The sequence below is a fragment of the Nothobranchius furzeri genome, chromosome 10 (assembly GCF_043380555.1).
Source record: "Nothobranchius furzeri strain GRZ-AD chromosome 10, NfurGRZ-RIMD1, whole genome shotgun sequence".
NCBI lineage: Eukaryota > Metazoa > Chordata > Actinopteri > Cyprinodontiformes > Nothobranchiidae > Nothobranchius > Nothobranchius furzeri.
This window is the reverse complement of record NC_091750.1, coordinates 69184550-69202117: the sequence shown is the minus strand read 5'-3', so window position 1 is coordinate 69202117 and position 17568 is coordinate 69184550. Positions and strand designations below refer to the sequence as shown.

Genomic DNA, 17568 nt, shown 5'->3' with positions numbered 1-17568 from the left:
CCCGAATCTCTACTAAGCATTCTGTCACGCTGATAGGATCGCTCTGAATAAATGCAACTGTAACCAGCTGACGCAAAACTCCTTCAGAGTTAAGCCAGACACTCGATACCGTGTACCCGCGACATCTCTGGACCAGAGGATCGGTTCTACGCGAGTCTTCTCTACCAGACCGAGTACCCCTGAGGCTGACAACATCCTCCTTGACCTCCGGATCCACACAGAGGGTCGTCTTGCTGGGTGAGGTAGCACACAGATGGTGTTTGATGCTGTTCTTCCTAAGAAACGACTCAGTTAGCTGCAAAACAACTTTCCACCCAGAAATGCTTCTCTCGCTGAAAGAAACCTTCTGAGATTCATTCACGCATCAAAAAAACTCGCATTTTCATTTTAGCATCCATTCAGTCACAGGTTTGCTTTTTAAAACAAGTTTTAATATCAAATTCTCTGTTCAAAAATGGTCATTTCTAAATTGTCATTTTTTTAAGTGTTAGTAATAAATTCTTAACTTTAAAAACCTGACTCTTCTTTGAAATAAAACACAGAATGGTGCATATTTTTGGTTAATAAAAAGCAAAGATTCCTTTAAACTTCTGATTAAATAAATAAACTTTTGCTATTAAATTTAATTATCTTAAATTAAACATTAATCTTTGGATTAAAAATAGACCAAGCTCGTTGGCATATGAACTTCTATCGAATATATAATATCCTAGATATTTATATATAATAGATGCTTCATTGTTAACTTGTCTGGATCTTTTCTAAGAATCTAACAAAGCTGATAACAGTGTTGATTCTAGTATGTAGTTAAACACGCTACACCATTAACTGTGTTTGAGAAGAACGATAGAACAAGAAACACAGTTTTGCATGCTCAAGTGGGTTAAAGTTAGGATGGAGGTGAGGGGAAGGTTAAACAGCTCGAGGTTAAAGGTTAAATGTTGGTGAAATGTCCGTTTTACCTCGTGAGTTGGGAGACGACACTCTGGCGCAGCGCGCCGCCTCTAAACACGTTGGAAACAAACGCTTGGTCACCGTTCGTCAGTTTCAGCCACTTCAGGTGTGAGAATGTGTTGGCCTAAGATATCTAATTACTTACATTTTTATTTCATGTTCAACATTTTAGTTTCACACGTCCAGCTGTCAAAGCCTGGCTCTACATGTCTGCTCCCCACAGCTCAGTTCTGTTCAGGTTATTTATAAAGCGCCAATCCACAACAAGGGTCGTCTCAGAGCCCTTTACAGAGCCAGCGTTCCAGTTCAATTCAATTCAAATTCAAAAATACTTTATTAATCCCAGAGGGAAATCGATTGCTGTAGTAGCTCAGAATAATAATAATAATAATCAAGTCATCAAAGAGTTGTTGTATATTACAATGGCTGTTGGCAGGAAGGATCTCCAGTAGTGGTCAGTGTTGCAGCGAAACTGAAGAAGCCTCTGAATGAAGACACTCTTGTGTTGTCGGACAGTCTTGTGAAGAGAATGCTCAGGGTTGTCCATCATTTTCTTGATTCTCTGGAGAATCCTTCTTTGCATTATCTCCTCCAGTGGTTCCACAGTCGTCCCCAGAACAGAACCAGCCTTTTTTATTAGGCTGTTGAGCCTTTTCAGCAGTGGCGGCTGGTGAAAAATATTTTTGGTGGGGCTGTGCTATTTTTTTTTTAAAAAACAAACTTGTGCTTTCTGAGCTTTGTGCACAACTTCACTATTTCCTGAATTAAGCACAGCTCTTTTATTTCCTGTCTTACATCATTGGACAAACTGATTAATCCAGGTGTGTCTGACTATTGGCAAACTGCCTTGCGGACCAAGGTTGAAAAATACTGCATTAAATTGCACATAAAATAACATGACCATAAATGGTAAATAGGCAATGCAAGAGGCAAGTAACAAAACCATTTTGTTTAATTTCAACATTTGAGTGAACACGAAAAATTATGAGCAGGTCACTGTTACAGTAATGGTAGTAAACACTACTTAGACAAAATGCCGGAAATTTACACTGTTAGGACTTATGGAAAGTGGAAACACTTTCATAGGAAATAATGTCATCAGTATCCTCTTACAAATGTCATATTTCCCACTTTTTGGGACAAATCAGAAATGTTTTATTGTCCCAAAAGCTGGGAAATTTGTTTGCTGCAGCAGAAGTGTAACAAGTTAAATGGAATCAGATTGATGTATGTACAAATTTACTTGAAATACACATTTACATGATTAAATATGTATAATAGGTATGTGTGTTGAAATGAAATTTTACAGTTATTGCACATTAAACAATGTACATGTTATTAAACAAATGTCCCGGTTTGTGGGACAACCAAGGATTTCTGATTCTGATTGTCTTGTTTACAGAAATGTAATGTACAGCTTACCTCTGCACCCAGCTGCTGTTCTCCCTGTCCAAACGTCCTCCGTTTCTTTGTTGGCTGCTGCACTGATGCGCTGCATTCCTCAGTCAGAGAATGAATGGGGTCCCCAATGAGACACAAGTTCCACATCCACCTTCTGTGGATCCCAGCCGTTTTGAATAACAAACACAGAAAGCAAAATAACGCATTAGCGTGATTGCATCCAGCTAGCCACTGCTTCCTGGTGTACCAATTTTGGGAGAAGCGTCGTGTGTACAGTTTACCCTTCTCCTTGTCCTGCTGGCTTATCTTTACGTCGGGCTGATCTGGTCCAAGCTCTTTGACATTAAATTTTTCCACCATAGTTCTCCTCTCGAACGGATACTGGAGAAGAGACCGAACTGAATTCAGTGGCTGCTGAGATCCGGTCTCCATGCTGCTGGTTGTAGGCGCACTGGCGTCCATGTCTACGTCTGCGTCACGACCGTCACGAGTCACGACCAAAAACGTGCTGGAGTCGAGACTCTCCGAGTTCTACCGAACACCAACGAAAGCCTTGGCGGTAGCTCTATCGCCCATCATGCTTCTGAAACAACGTTGACGCTGATTGGATACATTCCCATTCCTACCCTTTGATTTTCTTGTCAGCAATTGGACAACTGGTCCCGTCTTGTTTGGGCGATTGAAAAACAGCACACAGCCTCCACCCCTCGGCAGAGACCGGCAGAGATTGGCAGAGACCAATATAGATATATATATATGATTTATTTTTGTTACAAAACACACAATTAACTTACAATATGTGATTATTGTTAATTTTATTTATTTATTTTTTTAAATAAAAATTAAAAACACTGGGGAAACTGGGAGGGCGGCGCCCTATCGCCCTCTACTGGCCAGCCGCCACTGCTTTTCAGGTCCCTGCTTCTGATGCTGCTAACCCAACAGACGATGGCTGAAGAGATTACACTCTCAACAACAGACTTGTAGAAGATCTGCAGCATCTTGCTACAGACATTGAAGGACCTAAGCGTCCTCAAGAAGTGCAGTCTGCTGTGTCCCTTCTTGTAAACGGCTTCGCTGTTCTTTCTCCAGTCCAGTCTGTTGTCCAGGTGAACTCCAAGGTGTTTGTATTCCTCAACCACCTCCACTTCTTCTCCCATGATGGAAACAGTGTTTGACTCCACCCTGCTTCTTCTGAAGTCTAAAATCATCTCCTTTGTTTTGTTCACATTCAAGGTCAGATGATTGTTTCCACACCATGCCACAAAGCGCTCCACCAGCTCTCTGTACTCAGCTTCCTGTCCATCTCTGATACACCCAACAACTGCAGAGTCATCTGAGTATTTCTGTCTCTTGGCAAATAATATGGGCGACAACTTACTGCCAAGAGTTCAACACCTGGGCTGCAGAGACGACATTTCGCTGAAACATGACCTGGATGGCACCATCTGTTGTTGACAAGCACTGCCACTCCACCTCCTTTTCTTTTCCCGCTCCTCTTCAGATCTCTGTCTGCTCGTACAGTCAGGAATCCTGGCAGAGAGACGCTGGAATCGGGGATATGGTCCTGCAGCCACGTCTCAGTGAAGCACATAACACTGCACTGCCGATACTCTGGCTGAGTCCTTGAAAGGGCTTGGAGTTCATCCATCTTGTTGGCCAGTGATCTCACATTGCCCATTATGATCGATGGAAGAGATGGTTTGGGCGTTTTAGCTCATTTGGGATTTGTGGCTTCAGTTGAGGTATAATTTCAGCCTTCCCAATGTTAATCAGCTGCTCTCGATTGTAAACCAGCTTGTTGCCATGGTTACACATCATAACAAATGCTCAAAAAGTGAAAAAATAGCAGTAAAAATCCTCAAAGCTTCACAGCACCAGAAACAGAAAAGTAAAATGTCCAAAAAAAAACTAAAGTTTTTCTTGAGAAACTAGAAGAAAAAAAGTCCAAGAAAAGGCAAAACTTACATAAAGTCAACAGAGCTACTCCAACATGCAACCACCCAGAGCAGCGCAGTTCCAGAAAAAAAAATAAAAAAATTCTATTGATTCAAAAGTGCTTTGAGTTCAGCTCATTGTTCCAGTCATTTAAAGGTTTTCTACCTAAGGAAACGCAGCAGATTGCATGGAGTCACCCACTTTTTGTGTCAGAGGCTTTCCAGCAATCCCCACACTAAGCAAGCATGTTTCTATGTTAAAGAAAGCTGCATCAGTTACTCACTCACACCCAGAGACATGTTAGGGTCACTAGTTAACCCTACGTGTGTGTGGGGGGAACCGGAGCGCCCGGAGTAAACCCACGCATTCATGATGGGGAACTAATTGTCCATCAGGAAGCCCCTTTTTTTTCTGCTGTGCTTGTGTGCTCTAAAGGGGTGTTGCATCTAAGATTAGATATTCACTCACTCACACCCTCACTCACTCACACCCTCACTCACTCACTCACTCACACAAAAATGTCTAAATTTAGAGAATGCTAATTTTCGTGAGGTCACAGCTGGGGTTTAAACTGGTGACGTCATCATGAAGCCCGAGTGTTTTGGGGGTCAGATGCTAATTTAAGGCCTAACTTTATGTTTCCGTAGACACGCCGGAGTGAGAAACTTCTTGAAGCGCCTCCACAATGAAACATTCTGGTTCCTGACTGTTTGTGGAACGCTGTCTTTGGGAGAAGGCTCGTTTTCATGAAGACTTCTGCTTGCTTCCACTGAATCTATCTGTTCTGCAGGTGGAGAGCAAACATCATGTCCCATCTCGTAATCCTCGTCAGGCTCCAGACTCTCAGAAGTTTGTTCCTGAGGTTCACACAGAGAAGCTTCCTCTACCAGCTGGTACGTGAAGGCTTCCAGCTCCTCAGACAGCTTCTCGTCTGGCTCAGGCGTGTTCTTCCCGGAGTTAAAGGTCTCCAGTTGTTCTGAGAGATCATGGTTGATTTTCTCCAGATCTCTAATTTGTGTCTCTAAGTCCTCGTTGAACGAGTCCTTGTTCTGAATCTCCTGTCCCAGCCGGACTTTCAGCTCTGACTCCTGTTTTAAACGCTGTTGCTGGTCTTCAATCAGATGTTCTCGTTCCTCCAGCTGAGTTTTGAGAGTCTGAATTGTAATTTTGAAGGTCTCTGCATTACTCTGGTAGTAATCCAGTCCCTCTTCTAGTTCACTCATTTCTACCTTTAATTTCTCATAAACGTTGTCTTTGTTCCGCTGGATTTTCTGCTGCTGATCAAACTTGGATCTCAGCAGCTCAGATTCCCGTCTGAGTCGCTTTTGGAGGTTTTCCAGCAGATCATCTTTCTCCTTCAGCTGTAAGTTTACCTCCTGCATCATTTTGTTGCAGGACTCTGCCTCACCTCGGTAATAATCCAGTTTCTGTTTGAGTTCATAAATCAGAGTTCTGGATTTTTTACACTCGCTCTCTACCGTTGAGCTTATTTCAGCTTGGTCACTGAGACTTGTGTCCAGGCGAGACAGCCGTAGGTGTTCCGAGCCGACTGTCTGGAAAAGGGAATCGAAAGTCGGATGCCGACATCCAGACGACTCCTGCTGGACTGGCTCAGCTAATCTGAGACTGGGTCCCAGCTGAGTTTCGTCCTCTGAACTGGGTTCACATTCCCCACAGAGAGAAGCCTTTTCTCCGTCCTCCTCAGAAAGCGTCTCCTCTGCCTCGTTCGTCTCAGAGAAGATACTTTTCATCTCGTCTACCAGAACACCGTTTATAATCTCTAAATCTCTGATTTGTTCATGTAAAGCCTCGGTGAGCGAGTCTTTATTCTGTTTCTCCTCTTCAAGCTGCAGTCTCAGCTCTGACTCCAGTCCTAACTGGTTTTGCAAACTTTCAGAAACATTTAGTTTTTCCTCCAACTTAATTTTCAAAGCCTGAATTGTAGTTTTGCAGGTCTCAGCGTTAAGCTGGTAGTAATCCAGACGCTCTTTCAGTTCACTAATTTCTTCTCTTAGTTTCTGATGAACTTTGTTCCTAATCTGGTCGTTTATCTTCCCCTGTTCAAATCTACGTCTCAGCTGGGATTCCTGCTTTAAAAGATTTTGCAGATTTTCACACACAGTTGCTTTCTTCTTCAGTTTGGTCTCTAAAGCCTGCAGGGTGACCTTGCAGGTCTCTGCGTTGTCTTGATAAACGTCCAGTTCTTGTTCCAGGACGGTAATTATGTCGTTGTATTTTTCCAATTCAGTCTCTGCTTGTAACGTTTGCTGCTTTTCATCACTTAACCATTTCTCCGTGATTAAAAGCTGAGACTGGACTTTCTCCAAGAGCGCCATATGGGAAAAATAAATTTGGGGGTGTTTACACCCAGATAATTCCCGCTGAAGCTCCTCAGATGAAAAATGTAGAATAGACATGATTCTAGAGGCTCTTGGTCTTTTATCAAACTCAGAAAAAAGTTTTGAGGTTGTAAAAGACGATTGTCTCAGAGAGTCGATGTGTCGCACACCAGCAGTCGGCTGCTAATGAAGTGGGAGCCGGCTGATGCTAGATAATAGGACTCTGAGCCTTTATGACGTCACTTCAAAGGATCACGTGGGTGGGGTGAAAGAAGGAGTAGTAGTAGGCACTGGTGGTCATAGTAACCAAAATGGGCGGAGCCTAACTTTAATGCATTTATCTCAGTCTGGACCATCGACGCTCCAGTGTTAACATCAACAGCAGCACCTGAACGCCCCTTTCTTTAACTTTATATGTAATAAAAATGAACTTTAACCTGAACCAACGTATTTCTTTCAGAAAATGTGAAAAATGTCTCTTTTTTTCTAAATGTTGGCTTATAAGTCCTTTTGTCCCACATTTTGAATTTTTTGTCATATTTTATTATTTATCTCAATTATAACGTATTACAATAACACAACACCAATGTTTAAAATGCATCATTTTGGAGCAGCAGAGCTGTTTTTGTCAAAAACAACGTAAATGAGAAGGGGGGGGGGGGGGGCTGTGTCACGTTGAAGAAAATGTCGAGCAGAGCTAGAATTACGAAGCCCTCAACGTCCACACCCAGGGCTGTGTATCTGTTTGAACTCTTGGGGCATTCTTGAGCAGAGAGGAGGAACAGCGCTGATCTTTGATGCGCTCCAGGCAACTGCGTCCTGCGCACGGCACATTGTCAAAGTGGCGCAACCCAAAAAATCTAATAAGCCCACGGGGGCAAGGCTCTACAGCAGAGCCCCCCTGTAGATTCCCCCGTTTCTGACCTTTTGTGGGACTTGAGCGAGAGCAGAGGCGATCATGTTTGCCTTGTATGGTCAGATTCTTGACAATAGATCCCAAAGAAAAGACCATGATGCCATCATCTCCAGAGCTTTGGACAAACTTTTCGAAATACTGCAGGAACAGAGATTTTTAATTCTTTAAAGCAGAAAATTGTATTTTTTTTAATCAAAATCTGCTTTTTTATTCAATAAAACAGCTAATAAGATGTCTATTTTGTAGATCCTTTTTTTCAGATCTTATTCTTTACATTAGGATTTAACCCTCTAGAAGTAGGCGTTGCTGATGTGCAACGTTAAAACCTACCTACCTGGTTACTCCACGTACGTATTTCATGAGCATTTTTACACTCAGAAGAAGGATTTAGTTGTTTGCCCTTTTATCAAAACTTGTTTTGAGCCTGAGAGGGTTAACTATGATTTTTTTTGGTGTACAATTATGGAAAGAGCACCTTTGGTAATGGCTTAGCAGGTTTGCAGTGAATCCCTCCAACAAATTTGAAGTTGGGAAGTAATGGACGGGGAAAGTCAAAATCCCAGCAGGTTCTCAACAACCAGATGTCAGCATTACCCATCATCTTACAGGCACTGGTGGGTGTTCCTGAGAAAACAAACATGTTCGTGATGACTGGATGAAATCCATTACGTAATGTTCTAGTCAGCAATACTCACCTTCTTCCACACACACTGATCCAGAACTAAGTCCTGCAGGACGTAGAAGAGGAAGTTCCACATTCTCTCTGAGAAGTTCATCTTGTCTGTCAGTCTGCTGACCGCAACTGGAACGTAGGAAGGTGGAGCAGGTGGCTGACCACACAGTCTCTCCCAGTTGTTTGCTATCGAAAATCTCAAAGAAAAGACTAGAGGGATGCCCAAGATCTCAGCAGTTAAATTGCTTCCAGAATAGATGGGATCAGCCAGGAGAACGTCATAGTTTCCCTTCCTCAGCTTCTTCATGATGGGCTCTGATTTCACCACACCGTCCAAAAACTTGAGGGAAATCTCAGTGTTGATCTTGAACAATTCCATGTATTTGATGTAAAGCTGAAAGTAGTTCATGTGGTCCATGTCATACATGTTGAATTGAATGAATTCAGCCAATAAATTCTCAAAATCTTCTTTAGAGACGGAGACATCAAAAGGCTGGTAATTAAAGCGGGAGGGTTCACTGCTGTTGATGAACATGGATGTGCTCGGGACCAGGACGGTCACCTGGTGTCCTCTGTCCACCAGCGTCTCCAGCAGCAGCTTCCTGTTAATCCAGTGGCTGGCCTCGGTGTACCAAACCAAAATCTTCCCTCCATCTACTCCAGATGTTACAGGAAGTAGCAGCAGGATGCAGGCAGAGACGCACGCGCAGCTCCATGGTGGACGTCTGTCTGTGGGAAATCCAGCTGTGAACTTTATACTGGATGTGCCGTACGGATACTTATTAACTGTGAACTCTGACTCGTTTCAGTACTAAAGTACAAAACATTAATGTTTGAACTCAGAGTGCATATCCTTTTGATTTTCTTTCACTTATTTGTGTTTCTATCCCTGCAGGTTTATGGGAAATAAAACCTAGAACTAAATGTGTTGTACTTGTTCAGGCTTATTTCTGGATAGCAGTGTTTCATACTCTGTACTGTTTGAATTCTGCAATGATTCCCAAACGTCACGTTTAACTTTAACTCTCTTTTTAGGACTTTCTGCAGTTTTCTTATTTTTTTTTAAATGTAGAAATAAAATATTAGATTTGTTGGTATTTATTTTGGTGAAACAGTAATTTGTGGTTGTGAGATCTCTGTTACACAATAATCAATAAGCTGAGATAAAACTTTATTGTTCATTTATGGTAAATAGTCTGTATTTGGTATAGCGCCTTCTAGAGTCCTGGAACCCCCCAAGGCACTTTACAACACATTCACCCATTCACACCCCGGTGGTGATGAGCTACACTGTAGCCACAGCTGCCCTGGGGCGTCCTGACAGAGGCGAGTCTGCCATACACAGGCAACGCCGGTCCCTCCGAACAACATTTAAATGAAACATGAAGACATGAAGAAACATTACTAATAAAACCATAAATAAATCCACTAATATCACTTCTCAGGTGCAGCATGACATTTGACCCCAAATTCCCTCCACACACCGACCTGAAAACCCTTCACAAGTGCAGGTCATTTATAACTAGTCATTTGGACAGCAGTCGCTCCCGAGGGAGAGCGGGTCGTTCAGTAATCAGAAGGTTGCGGGTTTAATCCCGGCTGTTTGATATTTTTTCCAAACATTTTGACAGAAGTTACTGAAACTTGAGCAAAAACTAAATGGTCAGAATTTAACAAAAAATTGTGAAGTACAAACCATTTATTCAGAAGTGAAAACATTGGACACTGATGTTTTTCCTTTTCCTTTTTTTTGTAATAATAAAAACCCAAAACCCTATTTGATCACACAGAAGATAAAAAATACATCAAAACACTTTTGTTTTTGCCTTTTTTTAAACAGTTTCTTACTTCCCTATTTTTACACAAGAGGTCAGTGGTCAAAAGACCGATTAAAATCTACATTAAATCAGCCTTTCTATTCAATATTTAACTTTAATAAACCTGAGCTGAGTTTGTTATTCAGCCTTCCTCTTGGTCTTCCTTCTGCAGCAGCACCTCCGGAAACAGAACCTGCAGGTCTTGTCGAGGAGGAACAGGAGCAGCAGAACCACAGAGAGCAGGAAGCTCAGGACATCCAGGCTGTGATACTGCTACCAGGTGAGCTCGTGGGCCTGGACCCTCAGGTGCTTTGCTCCTTTGTGCCTCATGGTGAACTCGATCCAGAAAACCGCCTCGTCCAGAGGACTCATGAGCTTTGCGTGACTTTCTCTCTCTTTGTTATCTTTTGTTGTGAGTTTAAGTAGCTGCGAGGTTACCCAGTAGATGAATGTGTTAAAAGAAACTTTAAACTTTGGTTCTCGTAATTCTAGGGGTATTAAGGACAACTTAAAACGAAAAGCAGTGTTCTTACACTGTAAAGGAAGGAACTACCAATGCGTTCTTCTACAAGAAACTCACTCCTGTGCTTCTGATGCCACCTACTGGACAGCGCAATAATGGGGGAGATAAAATTCTCTTCAGCCATGGAAGCAACCACTCAGCTGGAGTTGCTATATATGCTTCAGCAAATGTCCCGCTAATGTTATCTCTTTCAGAGCGGACAATAATGGGCACTGGTTGACTGCGGTTTTAAAGATTGACAATGCATACATAATTCTTGTGAGGGATCAAGCTGAATGAGTGGAGGAACACAGGCAATTTCCAAAAATAGACTCTTTAATTTCCTTTTTGTTTTAAAATGCCCTCCCAAAAACAACTCGAGCTCATAAAAGAGGTCAAACAAACAAAATGAAACTCAATAAACTTCTAACTTAACATACTGACTGACTGAAACAATAACCGACCTTCCAAACAAAGACACACAAGGGTATATATACACATTGGCTGATCAGACCATATGAACAATAGGGATTACTAGACAAACATTTACTAACTAAAACTAAAACCACAAATCAGTACAGTCAGATTGTTAATAAACCTAAACGTCCTAACCCATAAACCTAACTATTTAACTTCAAACTTAAATTAATTAACAAATGACAAAATAATAAATTAAAGGAAATTCTTCAGTCCCCTCTTCAGGGAGCTATTGGTTTGGTCCCATCAGCTCCTCCTGTATTTAGATGACAGAACCCCTTCAACCCTGTTTGCCTGTCCCATCTCAGGAAGCAGGAAGTGGAGAACCCCAGCACCGGTAAGAGAAAAACAAATCAACTTAAATTGAACAAATGAAAGGCATAAAATACAGCAGTTAACTAAATGTGCGCGCTTACAATTAGAACTAATGCATTTAAGCCATCTAAACAATAAAGCCAAAGAAATATAAACATACAAACTGCAATCATAAAAGTGCAAGAGTGTACTTAACGTTCACCGTTGTGTGGACATGGATGTGGCCATCACAATTCTAACCAATGTTTATGGATATAATAATGCCACACAGAATAGGAAGTTGTTCTTAGAAATCAGTAACATTGTTTCTGACTACAAAACTCTATATCACACAGACTTAATTCTGTTCGGAGGAGATTTTAATCTCGCACCTGATGATTATTTGGACAGAGACACATCCAAGTTTAATGTTAATGTTAATCCAATTTTGAATGATTTATGTAACTCTTTCTCATTGATTGATATTTGGAGAAACAATAATCCTAATACCAAGCAATTCTCATGGATTAAACCTAATGGAATGATAAGATCAAGAATTGTTCTATGACTGGTTTCCCCACCGTTAGCCAATATAGCTACAGACGTTTTTATCTCTAATGCGCCTCTAACTGATCATTGCCTAATTTCTCTTAAATTAACTCCAGAGATAAACACACACACACAAAAAATGTTTTTTGGAAATTTAACTCTGATCTTTTAAAAGACAGTGAATTTTGCGACTTGATTAATAATCTAATGTTAGAAATCAGATATGATGTCACAATAGGAAGTTATTGCAATAGATGGGAATTTTTCAAATTTAAAGTAAGGCAATCTGCAATAACTTTTGGAATTAAGAGAAGTAAATCCTTGAGAGAAAAAGAAATTAATTTAATACATAAACTTGATGAATACTGTATGAAAACTCCAATGTTAAACGCAGACAGAGCCACTTATATAAACCTTAAATCTAAGTTGGATGAGCTGAGTTCTCGGAAAGCTAGAGGTGCTTTTATTAGATCAAGAGCGAAACGGCTTGAGGAAGGTGAACGCAATACCGCATACTTTTGTGGACTTGAAAAAAGACGACAGGAGAGGAATTTAATTAATTCACTTATCATCAACGATGTAGAATGCACGGACACCCAAATTATTGCTGAAGAAGTTTATACATTTTATAAAGACCTCTATTCATCATCTGGTGGCAATGAATCAAACCTGTTGGATAATATTACACATCTCATCCCAAAAATCAGTCAGGAATTTAAAATGATATGTGATGCAGAGATTAAGATATTTGACGTAGAGGCAGCAGTCAAACAACTTTCCGCTGGGAAATCCCCTGGTCCAGATGGTCTGACATGTGACTTTTATAAACATTTTTGGAATAATATAAAAAATCTTTTCTTTTTTGCATTACAAGAATGTATCCAAACTAAATCTTTGATGCCGTCTATGAAACAAGGACCCATCTCTTTGATTCCGAAGAACGGCAAAGATAAAAAAAAATTCTAAGCAAAGACCAATTACGCTCCTTAATGTGGACTACAAAAAACTCGCTCATGTTGTGGCTAATAGGCTCAAAGAAGGTATTTTACAAATCATCAGCGATTCCCAATCTGGGTTTACAGGGGTCGCTCCATACATAACAACATTAGGTTGGTCCTAGATTTGTTAGATTACAGGGACACAATTGAGGATGATGGCTTTGTTCTTTTTTTGGATTTCTGCAAAGCCTTTGACCGAGTCAACCATTCCTTCATGTTAGACACGTTACACCATTTTGGCTTTGGAACAAAGTTGTGTGAAAAAGTTCAAACCTTATACAGGGATATTAATAGTACTGTACTGTTGCCATCTGGAACCTGCAAACGTTTCAACATTGAAAGAGGCATCCGACAGGGGCGTCCAGCCTCCCCTCTTCTTTTTATCATGGTCGTGGAAATTCTCAGCATCATGATTAAGAATAGTCAGATAGAGAAATTAGATGTTTTTGGTAATTTGTTAGCTATAATTCAACTGGCAGACGATACTACGCTCTTCCTTAAAAATAAGAAACAGATCCCAATTGCTTTACAAGTAGTTAATTGTTTTTCAGACGCCTCGGACCTTTCTTTAAACATAGATAAATGTGAATTAATGGCCATTCATGATCATCCTCAAACAACTCTGCATGGCATACCTGTTGAAGATCAAGTCAAATATTTGGGGATTACAATCTCAAAAAACTTAGAAACGAGAGGAAAATGTAATTTTGAGAGCTTAATTAAAAAGAGTAAAAGTATTTTAAACATATGGCTACAAAGAGATCTCTCAATTTTTGGTAGATTACTTCTATCCAAGATGGAAGGATTGTCAAGAATTATCTACCCGGCTAATTCTCTAAGAATCCCTCAAAATATTATTAAAGAAATTAACCAAAACAATTTTAACTTCATATGGAAAAACAGACATCATAATATAAGAAGGAATGACATCATCAAATAAACTGAGGATGGGAGGTCTCAAATGCAATCGATTTCGATATAATGAATGGTGCACTTAAGTTAGAATGGCTACAAAATTTTATAAATCATATAAATACGTTGTGGATTAATCTTCCTGCTAAAATTTTCTCCAGTGTAGGCGGAATCCAATTGCTTCTTCAATGTGACTTTGAATTATCCAAACTCCCTTTTAAGTTATCCAAATTTCACGAGCAAGTTCTACAATACTGGAAATTAATGTACAGTGATCCCTCGCTACTTCGCGGTTCGTTTATTGCGGATTCACGACTTCGCAGATTTTTTCTTTGGAGCCTTATTCAAGGGAAATTCACCGATTCGCGGTATTTTTCTGTCATGTTTTGGGGTAAGTGTCTAACCCAAGACATACAGAATCAGACTCGAGTCGAGGTAAAAGATAAACAATAATTTTATTTCTTTAATTATGAGGAGAACTGAGGGCGCACTGGTGATCCAGCAGAGGGTAAACCAGGAAGCGGCAAAATGCGGAAGTTCAGGGTGAATGTGGAGTTGAGCCGGGGTGATATCCAGAGGCGAATTGTAGATTTCCAGGTGGCAGAGTAGACGGATGAGGAGGACGAGGTAACGGAGAGGGAGCGTGAGCACGGTGGAGAGCGGGACGGCAGAGCGGAGTTGGTATCCAGGCAGCGAACCGGTGAGTATCCAGAAGTCTCCAAGACGGGAGCGAATCCGGAGGAGAAGCGAGTCAGGCAGTAGTTAATCATCCGGCGTGGTATCTGGATAACCGTCCTCCTTTTAAAGCCGTCCCGCTGATCAGGCTGATGAGGATCAGCTGCGCTCCCTCTCCTGTTAAATAAATACTGTAAATATGGTGTCCCTACTTCGCGGATTTTCACCTATCGCGGCCAGGTCTGGAACGCATCTACCGCGATAAATGAGGGATCACCGTACACACATAACTTCACACCGCACAACACGCCAATATGGAACAACTGTTATATCCTGATTAAAAGGAAATCATTTTTTTAAATGATTGGCATCTCCATGGAGTATGGTCTATTTTGCATTTGATGGACCAGAATGGAGAATTTCTTCAATCACAAATTTAACCTAACTTGTTCTTCTCAGCACTATGCCGAGGTAATCAAGGCAATCCCACCAGCTATATATTCTAATTTGAAAGGCACTTTGTTGTACTCTAACCTTATTCCAACCCTAACCCTAACCCTCCTTTAACAATTAAGAACTGTTCTTTTGTGGACAGGAACTGCAATAATAAAATCCTCAGATGTTGGCTCACTGACGCCCTCTTTCCCTCTCTCTTAGAAGACGGGAATTAGTACGTCAATTTAGTAATTCTGATGTTAAAAACATTAGATGCAACTATCTCAAATTCCCAATCCCTTCTAAAGCCTAGGAAGTTCATTTTAAAACTATAAACAGTATTTATCCTTGCAAAGATTTCTTGCAGTCTAAATTTAATACTGGAGAGAACGATTGTGCCTTTTGAACTTCTAATATAGAAACTGAGATACATTTATTTTTCACATGCATCTTTACCAAAATTTTCTGGGATAGTTTTCACTCGTGGTTAACGCATAATAATTTCATTATACGCTCCTTATCTTTTTCTGACATCAAGTATGGTATTAGTTTGGAAAATAAAATGCAGAAATTCACTGTCAATAATTTGATTATTTTCGCCAAATTCTTTATACACAAATGTAAATTTGGCAATATCAAACCGATCTTTATTGTTTTTTTTTTTGAAAGAACTTGCATCCTTTATGGATTCTCTTCAATTATGCAGTTCCAAGAAAGCCATTTGGCTCTATAACAATTTGGTGAATGTTTCCTTTACCCCTAATAATGTTGTTTGATGTAATTTTTATTTTGTTATGATTTCTGCAGGTTGATATTGAGCTAGGTTAATATTATTGTTTCTATTTGTACACCTGCTTTTTTTGTCATGCTCAGAATTCAACTGTAAATATTGATTCTTATGTACGCCTGTAAGCTTCATTGGTTAAATAAAACTTGTTTAAAAATTTTTTTAAAAAATGACGACGACAGCAGCAACTGTGTTAAGAATCGTCGTCGTCTTCCTCCGCTTATCCGGGTCCGGGTCGCGGGGGCAGCATCCCAACTAGGGAGCTCCAGGCCGTCCTCTCCCCGGCCTTGTCCACCAGCTCCTCCGGCAGGACCCCAAGGCGTTCCCGGACCAGATTGGAGATGTAACTTCTCCAACGTGTCCTGGGTCGACCCGGGGGCCTTCTGCCGGCAGGACATGCCCGAAACACCTCCCCGGGGAGGCGTCCAGGAGGCATCCTGACCAGATGCCCAAACCACCTCAACTGGCTCCTTTCGATCCGGAGGAGCAGCGGTTCTACTCCGAGTCCCTCCCGAATGTCCGAGCTCCTCACCCTATCTCTAAGGCTGAGCTCCTCCTTGAACCGTCACCTTATCGTGGTGGAGGAGTTTGAGTGCCCTAATGATCCTAGGAGCTATGTTGTCTGGGGCACTTAGTGCCCCTGGTAGGGTCTCCCATGACAAATTGGTCTTAGGTGAAGGGTGAGACAAAGAACGGTTCGAAGGATCTTTCATGGCGGTGAAAACGAAGAGTCGGAGTACCCGGCCCGGAGGGTTACCGGGGTCCCACCCTGGAGCCAGGCCTGGGGTTGGGGCCCGTGAGCGAGCGCCTGGTGGCCGGGCTTTCGCCCATGGGGCCCGGCCGGGCCCAGCCCGAACCGGATACATGGGCTCGTCCAACTGTGGACCCACCACCCGCAGGAGGAACATGAAGGGTCCGGTGCAATGTGAATCGGGTGGCAGACCAAGGCGGGAGCCTTGGCGGTCCAATCCCCGGACAAGAAAACTAGTTTTTGGGACATGGAACGTCACCTCGCTGGCGGGGAAGGAGCCGGAGCTTGTGGCAGAGGTTGAGCGGTACCGGCTAGATATAGTCGGACTCACCTCGACACATTGCATTGGCTCTGGAACCCGAGACCTGGAGAGGGGTTGGACACTCTACTTTGCTGGAGTTGCTCCGGGTGAGAGGCGGAGGGCTGGGGTTGGCTTTTTGTTAGCCCCGAGACTCTCTGCCTGTGTGTTGGGGTTTACCCCGGGGGACAAGAGGGTAGCTTCCTTGCGCCTTCGGGTCGGGGAACGGGTCCTGACTGTTGTTTGTGCTTATGGGCCAAATATCAGTTCAGAGTACCCACCCTTTTTGGAGTCCCTGGGACGAGTGCTAAATAGTGCTCCATCAGGGGACTCCATTGTCCTGCTGGGGGACTTCAATGCTCACGTGGGCAATGACAGCTTGACCTGGAGGGGTGTGATTGGGAGGAACGGCCCACCTGATCAGAACTCGAGCGGTGTTTTGTTATTGGACTTCTGTGCAAGCCGCAGTTTGGCCATAACGAACACCATGTTCGAACATAAGGATGCCCACCGGTACACTTGGTACCAGGGCAGCCTAGGTCACAGGTCGATGATAGATTTTGTAGTCGTATCATCTGACCTGCGGCCGTATGTTTTGGACACCCGAGTGAAGAGAGGGGCGGAGCTGTCAACTGATCACCACCTGGTGGTGAGTTGGATCAGATGGCAAGGGAACATGCCGCGTAGACCTGGCAGACCCAAACGCATAGTGAGGGTCTGCTGGGAACGCCTGGCAGAAGAACCTGTCAAGACGGTCTTCAACTCCCACCTCCGGCAGAGCTTTGACCACGTCCCGAGAGCAGTGGGGGACATTGAGTCCGAGTGGGCCTTGTTCCACTCTGCGATTGTCGA

At 42.2% G+C, this 17568-nt stretch overlaps 1 protein-coding gene, 1 long non-coding RNA gene and 1 pseudogene across 2 annotated transcripts in view; all 3 read right to left on the bottom strand.

Annotated features, from left to right (window-relative positions):
• LOC139072299 (uncharacterized) overlaps positions 1-17568 on the bottom strand; it is a 66726-nt gene that overhangs the window by 20282 nt on the left and 28876 nt on the right. The gene's annotated exons all lie outside the window — the stretch shown is intronic.
• LOC139072275 (myosin-11-like) lies at positions 1885-7204 on the bottom strand. Its single transcript, XM_070555939.1, has 2 exons — positions 2637-7204; positions 1885-2509 (listed from the first exon to the last, which is right to left on the bottom strand). The coding sequence occupies exon 1, from the start codon at positions 6708-6710 to the stop codon at positions 4914-4916; it is 1797 nt and encodes a 598-aa protein (XP_070412040.1). The 5' UTR covers positions 6711-7204; the 3' UTR covers positions 1885-2509; positions 2637-4913.
• LOC139072286 (UDP-glucuronosyltransferase 2A2-like) lies at positions 7809-8937 on the bottom strand (annotated as a pseudogene).

What these genes read in the sequence shown, in the direction of transcription:
- LOC139072275 (XM_070555939.1), bottom strand. Translation starts at nt 6,710, where the DNA reads ATGTCTATTCTACATTTTTCATCTGAGGAGCTTCAGCGGGAATTATCT.